This window comes from Nymphaea colorata, chromosome 5 (genome assembly GCF_008831285.2).
Source record: "Nymphaea colorata isolate Beijing-Zhang1983 chromosome 5, ASM883128v2, whole genome shotgun sequence".
Lineage (NCBI taxonomy): Eukaryota > Viridiplantae > Streptophyta > Magnoliopsida > Nymphaeales > Nymphaeaceae > Nymphaea > Nymphaea colorata.
This window is the reverse complement of record NC_045142.1, coordinates 3,488,741-3,498,365: the sequence shown is the minus strand read 5'-3', so window position 1 is coordinate 3,498,365 and position 9,625 is coordinate 3,488,741. Positions and strand designations below refer to the sequence as shown.

General features: G+C 44.3%; 1 protein-coding gene across 1 annotated transcript; it reads left to right on the top strand.

Annotated features, from left to right (window-relative positions):
• The first annotated feature begins 4,484 nt into the window (after positions 1-4,484).
• On the top strand, positions 4,485-9,248 carry LOC116254312 (auxin transporter-like protein 2). The gene is made up of 9 exons (XM_031629635.2): positions 4,485-5,212; positions 5,349-5,564; positions 5,711-5,896; positions 6,118-6,230; positions 6,360-6,543; positions 6,633-6,730; positions 7,361-7,568; positions 7,726-7,983; positions 8,492-9,248. Exons 2-9 carry the CDS (start codon positions 5,394-5,396, stop codon positions 8,717-8,719), a joined length of 1,446 nt encoding a protein of 481 aa, XP_031485495.1. The 5' UTR covers positions 4,485-5,212; positions 5,349-5,393; the 3' UTR covers positions 8,720-9,248.
• Positions 9,249-9,625: the final 377 nt, after the last annotated feature.

Here is a 9,625-nt window from a genome sequence, read left to right as displayed (position 1 = left end):
GCAACAACTTTTAATAATGAGAAAAATGGCTTAAATTTCATCCAGGCATAGCTTCAAATGTGTAGTCTCAGAAAAGTCCATATTGGTTTTCAATTTTCTAATACATGGCTCAGCTGAGCCAAGCTTTTTAACTATGTCCTCACCAACAACAAATCTTCTCAAGCAACAACACTGCCCATCAATTTAGGGATCTCGAAAAAGGTTGTCCGGGAATCGAGAAATTTCTCCATGTCTAGCAGTTTGGAGAAGCCACTAAAAGAAACAATAGATATAAATCTGCGGACGATCACTTTTTAAAAAGTCTTCTATCAAGATCGTGTGCTTTAAGATGCACAGCATTTTGAGTATAGTAACAATTTCAAACCCTTGAATCTTTATAGATATGGGCTGGGGTAGGCAGTTGCCCACACCAACCTCATAAGTTTTCTTTATTTTTCATGTGGGTGTGCAACTATTTGCTTACTGATATATTGGTGCCCCTTAAGATGTGAGAATCTTTGAAATAGCGCCGCTCAGCCCAAAATTTCCGGCTCTACCAGTGGGTCCTAGTTGAAAGGCCGAAAAAGGTGCATTATATACCTTTTTTTCGTTTGTGTTTGTGACAAAATGAAATTTCACTCAGACCCATAGACTAATTGACTTTAATTTGCTCAATGATGTAAAAACATCATGCTAGGATTCCTACATTACCTAATTCATATGCCTGCTTTGACTTGTACAAGAAATTGATGCCCCATAATAATAGAACTAGCAACTAGCTTTCTATCAGTTGTACCAAATCTCTTAGGTTGTGTTTGATTTCCTACAGATTCTAAACCTGTGATCCATAATTTCATCAAACTATGGATTTCCGATTCAACCCTTAACATGGATCTCAAATCCACGCTATAGTATAAAAAGTGTCGATTTAAGATCTGATATCTACCAGATCACTGTGAATCTCAGATCCATGGTAATCAAACACGACCTTAGAGTGAGAATGGTACATTTATTATATGTTTCTACAAGGTAAAAAAAAACGGATGGGATGATAGTTGAGATCAGGTATACAATTGGGTCGGTTACGGCAGCATTCAGGGGCGGAATCAAGATACCCAGGTGCCGGAAGTAGGCCATTGCTCGGAATCTCAGATCCGTGGTAATCAAACACGGCCTTAGAGTGAGAATGATACATTTGTTATATGTTTCTAAAAGGTCCAAAAACCGGAAGGGATGATAATTGAGACAATTTGGTCGGTTGCGGCAGCATTCAGGGGCGGAATCAGGATGGGCAGTTGCCGCAAGTAGGCGGCTGCGGGGCACCCAGCTAGGTCAAGGGTGAATTATGAATGCAGAAAAGAAAAATCTCTGTTACCACAAAGAGTTAGGGGGGAGTGAGAATGGTCCAAAGATGCTGTGGGGTGCCACCTGAAGAATGCTAATAATGATGGGCGAGGTTCTTTCATAGTGCAGTAATCAATTCCGAAATCGATTTCTCATATCATATCTTTGAAGATAATCAAATTTAATAAGGTCTACGTCACACAACTCAAACATATTTTTTTTGGGCATATCAGAATTTGAGTGCCGTTAAGACATTAGTACGGCACTGAATGGGGAAAGGAAAGGAAAAAGGAGGAGGAGAAGGCCCTCTTTTTCTTAGGGTTCCCTTCATAAATGGAAGATCCGCATCGGTTAGTAGGTGTTTGCGTGAGGCAGACGTTCCGTTGCCCGACGCTAAAAAAAAAAAAAAAAAAAAAAATGAAAAGGGAAAGCTTCATCTTGAACTTGTTTTAGATCTTTTCTTTGGTTGGATCTCATATTCATTTTTAGATTGATTAGGCACTTAATTTTTGAGAGAAATTGATATAGAACATACTATTAAAAAAAGGAAGAGGCATTTTTGCTTTTAACATGACATTTTTGTCATTTTATATCAATATTATATCTTTTTTTGCAAACAGTCAGCTTGTGAAATGAAAATTAAGGACTTACTTTTTTTTTTTGGTTACCTTGGATTGTTACAGGAGAGTAACGCTCATGAGAATAGAACATAAGATCCCATAAGAGAGCATTTGTTGTGAACTTTTAAAAGTTGAGCTATGATTTGTTATTCATCCACATGAAAGATTTTGTTGTACAGATTGAGAGATCTTTGAGTTGGATTTGGATAAGGCATTTGATCCATTTCTCTAGTCAAAGTCCTCGCCAAGTTATTTGGGGGACCATGTGGCAGGTAGGGGCCGAGACGGCGAGTGCCTCTGCACATTCGCAGCGTGGCAGGCAAAGGCATTTGCGAAAAGGAAAAGAAAGAAAAGAGGAGAGTAGCAATTCCACTTTTGCTAGTGTGAGATTGTTTGCTTATGATCTCTCTAGTTCGCGTAACAACAATGCAACTATTAGAGAGAAAAGAGCCCTCCAATTGCCATATGCTCCGAAGCCATCCTTCGTCTCCTGCTGGCCAGCCCGATTCCCCCTAATGCTGCCATCCATAATCCAATCTCTTCCTTGCTTACCGTGTTGATTTATACACAACCCTAGGTAGATAACATGTGTGAGAGTTCTGAGCATCTGAACGATTGAAAAAATGTATGTTTTATATATATATATATATATATATATATATATATATATATATATAGAGAGAGAGAGAGAGAGAGAGAGAGAGAGAGAGAATGAATGTGGAGGGTGCCACTTGAAATAAGAAAAGTAGGAAAAAGAAAGGAGATGCTGGCATGCCCTGCCCATATTGGGGGGTATCTTTTATTCTAATCCGGGTATTAATGATTAGCGGTCCACTAAACACGAACACTTAACTAAGGAAAAGTAGGAAGTCAAAAAGATTTTGTGGAAAGGAAAGCATAAAGAAGAAAAAAAAAGGGAAGGAAAGGGAAGGTGAAAGTTGGTGGGTATGGATGGGATGGGATGAGTGTGTGGGCTGGGCCCAGCTGGGCCGGACAGGAAATGGGCGCACCCAACCGACACTTCTTGTTGCCACAACCAGACTTGTGGGCTTGTGTACACTACACAACTAAAGTGACAAATTCCCCAACCTACAAATCCTCTTTCATCTTTTCTTCTTAGATCCTCTTATCCATTTCAAGAACTTTGCAAGGTTTACTTGACTACTCTTACTTTTAGTCCAACTCCACTTAGACGTTTGATTACTCCGGATTTGAAATCCATGGATCTGATGTGAATTTGATGTGACATGCTTCGTGAAAAATCTGTGATTCATCAAACCAAAGATCTTTAGTCAGACGTAACGTTTCCGGTGAGAAAAGATCCGATTTAAGATCAAAGGAGGGAGGGTGTGATCTTAAAATCTACGGTTACTCAATTTTTGAGGATCTCAAATCTAAGGCTATCAAACACCCCATTATTGATAAGATTATCCTCCAAGAAAAAAAAAAGATTCCTTTGTTTCTTGCTAAATTATCATTGGCTATGTCCTTTTATTCATCTTAGGTGTAAGAAAAAAAATTAGTGAAATGATTCTAAGGGAGGAAAGGGGATTGGTAGGGTTGGGGAAAAAGCAAATTTAAGTACATCTTTTAGTTTTTAAAGCACAAGCCAATCATGGGATTACCAAATTAAACAAACTACTAGGACTGATTTTAAAAAGCTGACAAATGCTATGTGTTTGGAAAACCTAAACCTCTTTTGTCCAGGGGATTGATGCCTAGGCCACTGGAACCAAAACCTAACGTCTACCAGCCGCTAGCCTGAACCAGCCCGGCCCGATCTTTTCGGGCCGATTGATAAGTCGTCTACCAACCGCTAGCCCGAACCAGCCAAGCTGCGGCCCGGTCCTTTCGGACCGATTGATAAGTCGTCTACCAACCGCTAGCCCGAACCAGCCCAGCCGCGGCCCGATCCTTTCTGGCGGATTGATAGGTAGGGTTAGGTGAAAAACAATTTAAGTACAATGTTTTAAATAATTTTTAAGCACAACCCAATCATGAGATTACCATATTAAACCAACACCTTTAAAAAGCTGCCAAGCACTAGGGCCTCAAAAACCGTAGATCCAAAACCCGAACCCGAAAGATTTGGTTCTCTTCTGACCCGTGGACCCGGATGACGTGGAAGGAGCTACCCCGGCGGGTCCCGCCGACCACGCTGCGGATGGGCCCCACGAGGCCGGACCCGTTGTAAGTGGGCCCCACAAGACATGGAGGCGGAGCCGGCGAAGGCGGGAGTCTCTCCGCCGAAGCCGTCGGTACGTGACCGATCTGGAAACGGCTTCCTCCGGCTTGGCCTTAACACGGCTCCGGCTTGATACTCGCCGGCGGCGGCGCAGCTGGTATGGGGGTCCCGCCGCTCCACCACTCGGAGTCGAAGTCTGAAACTCCGGAAGACAAGAAAAGCACTAATAAAAAACAAGAGAGAATACTGGGGAGGGGCACTTACTTCATGTGAGGAAAAGGAAACGAAGGAAATGAAAGTAAAAGTGAGAGCAGAAAACGAAAAGAAATGGAGGAAAAAGGGAGATGGCGGAATTTATGTGAAGTGGATGGGCGAAAATTGATCCAAAAGCGGTCTTTCTAATTATTTATAAAAAGGGTGTGGAGAGAGCAGAAGAGAGAGAGGAATACTCGGTTTCTGAGAGAGGGAGAGAGAGAGGCCCAACAGTACTGTTCATTTTCTTTTTGCTACCGTAAGCTGGATCCTTCGCCTTCTTCTTCTTCCTTCTCAGAGCCTTGTCTTTTTGCCTCCCCAAAAAATTTTCCGTATTGATCCTCCAACAACCGAGACTGCGTCAGATCCCGGCCCTCTTTCCAAAGGCTTCAGAGCCGAGCTCTTAATAGGAGAGGGGCAGTGTGCTGCGTCCTCTCGTACATGGTTGCAGAGAGAAAAAGAGAGTGAGGATTCCCAGTGTGGAAAGACGAGACCGGCGGCCGTTGCGGCGCTCATTCAGCGGGAGCGAGTGCTCGGCTTCTCTATTCAAGAGAAGGAGAGGACTTCTCTTGGAAGAAGCTTCGATGGGTTTGATGCCAACTTCCCTTCTTCAGTAATTGCTGGAGGCGACAGACATACGCCAGGTGGTGGGGAGGTGGAAGAGGCAGGCTCTCGCTGGTTGCTTTGGTTCGCAGAAATGTGCTGCGAGTAGTACTTGGGGAGAGTTGATCGCTCGAGAGTTTGGGGGGACAAAGGAGGGAGGTGTCGCCTGTCGGACCAGCGTCCCGGATCCCTTTTTATCCTTCTGATTTTCCGTCCTTCTCAGAAACCAGTGAGTTCGAGCAAGGAGCTTTCGCTTTCTCTCTGTCTCTCTCCCCCCTTGGTTTATGAAATTCATGGCTTCTCTTTTGTCTCATTGAGGTTTTGACAGCTTCTGTTTCCATTCTTCTGTTTGGATTTTTTCTCAGATCTAGGGGGGAGAGAGAAAGAGAGAGAGAGAGAGAGAGAAAGAGATGGTGCCCCAGAAGCAGGCTGAGGAGGCCATAGTGGCAACCTACAACGAGACTGAGGTCAATGGGAAGGACGAAGGAGAGAGGGAGGAGAGCTCCTCGTTTGGCGTCAAGAGCCTCCTCTGGCATGGCGGTTCCGTCTATGATGCTTGGTTCAGTTGCGCTTCCAACCAGGTAAAAGAAAAGAAAAGAAAGAACAAAAGCATCTCTCTCTCTCTCTCTCATTCTCTCTCTCTACTGTGAGTGTACACTGCTAACTTTTCCTCCAACTGATTGGTTTCTTTGTTCTTTTTTTTTCTGGGGGGTGTCGTGGCTTGCAGGTTGCTCAGGTGCTTCTGACGCTTCCGTATTCCTTCTCCCAAATGGGCATGCTGTCGGGGATCCTCCTCCAGTTCTTCTACGGCATTCTGGGCAGCTGGACGGCCTACCTCATCAGCGTTCTCTATGTGGAGTATCGCACCAGGAAGGAGAAGGAGGGCGTTAGCTTCAAGAACCATGTCATCCAGGTGACCACCAAGAATCGTGTCACATGACCCATTTCTTCTTTACATTTTTCGTCTCTTTCCTTTCATGGCTTCCACTTTTTTTTTGTTGGTTTTTGGAGTTCATAAAAGGACCTCATCGAGGAAATCCAAAGTGGCAGTTTTGATTTCTTCTTTTGGTTTTGCTTTTTGAAGAATTAAAATCTAACATGTTCTCTCCTTTTTTCTGCTTATGATGGGGATAGTGGTTCGAAGTTCTTGATGGATTGCTCGGGCCTAAGTGGAAAGCAATAGGTCTGGCGTTCAACTGCACCTTTCTGCTCTTCGGTTCCGTTATTCAACTCATCGCATGTGCTAGGTGAGGGAATATTATCATCACTATGCTTACTCTCTCTCTCTCTCTCTCTATCTCTTTCTCGTGGAAGAAGCGTTTTCTGATCCAAACTGACTTATTTTATTTCTATCTGTTCTCTTTTTACTGATGCAGTAACATTTACTACATCAATGACCACTTGGACAAGAGAACCTGGACGTACATCTTCGGCGCCTGTTGTGCTACCACTGTGTTCATCCCGTCCTTTCACAATTACCGCATCTGGTCATTCTTGGGGCTTGGCATGACCACCTACACTGCTTGGTATTTAACTGTTGCTGCTCTCGTTCATGGCCAGGTAAAAAAGGTTTATGCAACAAAGAGAGCACTCTCAGATTCTGATTTTTTTTTATTCTCTCTCTAAGTGCTTTTGATGGCACATGACAGGTTCCAGGCGTTCAGCATTCAGGCCCAACTAAGCTGGTCTTGTATTTCACCGGCGCCACCAACATCCTGTACACTTTCGGTGGTCACGCCGTCACAGTGTGAGCCTTCTTCCCTTGTCCCATGCCGCGGTTTTTCGATTTTTAATGTCTGCCATCTTCTTCTGCGTTTGTCTGCTTGATGGCTTTGCTTCCTTTAGCTCCTTAATTTGGTCTCTCGAGGAAGAGTGGGTGGGCTGGAATTACCAAAATGGCTAGCTGCAAATACTTTTTGCAGACGCCATTGATGGTAATTAAGAACTTCCTTAGACGTTGTTTTTTCCACCTTTTGAGTACTTCCATTTAAGAATTGGTGTGCGCGTTTCTTTCGCTTCACCCCCACCCACCCACTGGTCTTGAATTTATAATGAAAAAATTATAAACAAATCTTTGACGCGCTACGCCGAGTTCTTTTCCGCTCTTTCTCGAACTTCGCCTTTTTTAGTAGCCTGTTGAGCAGCACAGCATCCGCTTTGGTTTTCGTTTTACGGCTTTCCGCAGTCTTTGCAGTCGAAATTCTTTGTCAACATTCAATTTCCATGAGAGAGAGAGAAGAGAGAGAGGAGGATCATTGTTGTTGTGGAGTTTGGGTCATTTGGTGCTAAGATTTTTGCAATCTTCCTTGGTGGCTATGCTTCCGTTGACGGAACCAGACTTTCTTCGAATTTTAACTGTTCTTGGTGGTGGATGCAGTGAGATCATGCACGCAATGTGGAAGCCTCAGAAATTCAAGTACATCTATCTCATCGCCACACTGTACGTGTTCACGCTGACGCTGCCATCGGCTTCCGCCGTCTACTGGGCCTTCGGCGACCAGCTCCTCAATCGCTCCAACGCCTTCTCCCTCCTCCCCAAATCCAAATTTCGTGACGCCGCCGTGATCCTCATGCTCATCCACCAGGTCACTTTACCCCCACCGCCGTCGATCCCTCATTCTTGACCTCCGCTTCTCTCTCTCTCCATTTCCTTTTCCACTTTCTACTGCCCAAATGAACGATTAATCTATCTGATCTGTATTAACACGAAGTAAACTTGCTGTTTTTCTTTCTGCACTGCAGTTTATCACCTTCGGATTTGCATGCACACCTCTGTACTTCGTATGGGAGAAGGTGATCGGGATGCACGACACCAAGAGCATCTGCCTGAGGGCGCTGGTGAGGCTGCCGGTGGTCATCCCCATCTGGTTCCTCGCCATCATCTTCCCATTCTTCGGCCCCATTAACTCCGCCGTCGGTGCCCTTCTGGTCAGCTTCACCGTCTACATCATCCCGGCCGCCGCCCACATTTTGACCTTCAGGAAGGCTTCTGCCAGACAGGTAACAACCCATTTCTGGCCCCCACCGCCTTTCTTTTTCTACGCAAAGCTAACTTTTCTTTGGAGTTTGGATTAACCAGAGTGAAGAATGGGATCTTCAACAACTGTCTGCTCTTGCAATAAATTTTCTGTTCTTGTTTTGCAATCACCAGCTGTTGAAAAATTCTTGTTTGAATAAATTGCTCTGGTGCTAAAATATTTAATGCCTCCGTTCCCTTCTTTCTTGGTTTCCTCCATTTAAATATACATATCTTTTTTAAACTTTTGGTACGTTGGGTGAAACAGAGTTTGGTAGCTTCTTTATTTCCAAGTCAGTTGCCTAATGCCTAGTGAAAAGGGTAGCTTCAACTTTCCGGCCATCGTTTGCATTTTCATTCAAACTCTTCTTTTCTCAATAAATGCCAGTACATGAACCACAGCTGCTCTGTCTTCTTCCATTCTCCAAAGAAACATGCTGGTTTACTTTTTTCTCTTTCTGCAAGCTTACTGTTTCCATTCTCTTTTCACAGAATGCTGCAGAGAAGCCACCTTTCTTCCTCCCCAGCTGGTCGGCGATGTACGTGCTGAACATGTTCGTGGTGGTCTGGGTCCTGATCGTTGGCTTCGGCTTCGGCGGGTGGGCTAGTGTGACCAACTTCGTAAGGCAGATCGACACCTTCGGCCTCTTCGCCAAGTGCTACCAGTGCCCTGAAAGGGGCGCTCCCCACCCTGCAGCGGCTCCCCACCCGGCTCACTAAGCCTGCTAAAGGAGCCAAGTCCTCCTCTCCCGACCAAGTCCTCCTCTCATCCCTCCTACATCTGATCTCTCCTTCTTCTTCTTCTTCACTTGGGGAGTTCCCCTTTCAGACGATCTATGTAAAAAAAGATTACCAAGATCCTCATAGGGCAGGAAAGGCTAGCTATATAGTTGTCTCCTACAGATCGTAATCGTTTCTTGGTTGTGCTCCTCTCGTCTGTGTTGGCGAAGGCGATGCAGTTCAGTGGGTGATGGAGGATACTTGGCAGTGGCAGTGGCGGCGGTCATGGCTGCCTTTTGAAATAGTTGCCAAAGCCGAATCGAAAGTATTTGTGGATGCTGCTTTACTTTTTGATCTTTCTTGTTCGTTGGCACTAGCAGGCAGGAAATTTGTCAACACACGGGAAGGATCTATCTGTTGTGGGAAGATGGGGTTGTGACATGCTTCCCTTTTTCTCTTTTTCAATGTTCAGTAACTTCATTTTTAAGAGTGATTGTTATCATAATATGAAGTTGAGTTTCTCCTTTTTGATCTTCTGTTAATATTCTTCGAGCATGGGTTGCACATGGCGGTGCATGTTGCCCCCACTTGGTGTCATGTGCGGTTGGATTTATGCTGCCTGCAATTCCTGGGACGTTAAATGTTCTTCATGAATTTCAAGTAGGAGTCAAGATGGGACGTTTTTAATGATATTCACTTTGTACAATTGGGTTTAAGTTTTGTACTTCTCTCTCTCCCTTTTCCTTTTTTTTTTTCTTCCCCTGTGCTTTGAAGGTATTCAAAATATTAGAAAAAGGGCGTTGCATATGCGAGCGAGAAGGACGGATTCCTTTGTCCGTCTCGTTTATTTTAAGTTGCCTTCCTTTTCATTCTTATTTGTGGCCATCAATCCTTCAATAAAAGGGA

Bases quoted from the DNA above. Each gene is read 5' to 3' on its own strand.
- LOC116254312 (XM_031629635.2), top strand. From the start codon at position 5,394: ATGGTGCCCCAGAAGCAGGCTGAGGAGGCCATAGTGGCAACCTACAAC. The intron at 6,731-7,360 runs GTGAGCCTTCTT...TGGTGGATGCAG, and splicing joins GGTGGTCACGCCGTCACAGT to TGAGATCATGCACGCAATGT. The intron at 7,569-7,725 runs GTCACTTTACCC...TCTGCACTGCAG, and splicing joins TCCTCATGCTCATCCACCAG to TTTATCACCTTCGGATTTGC.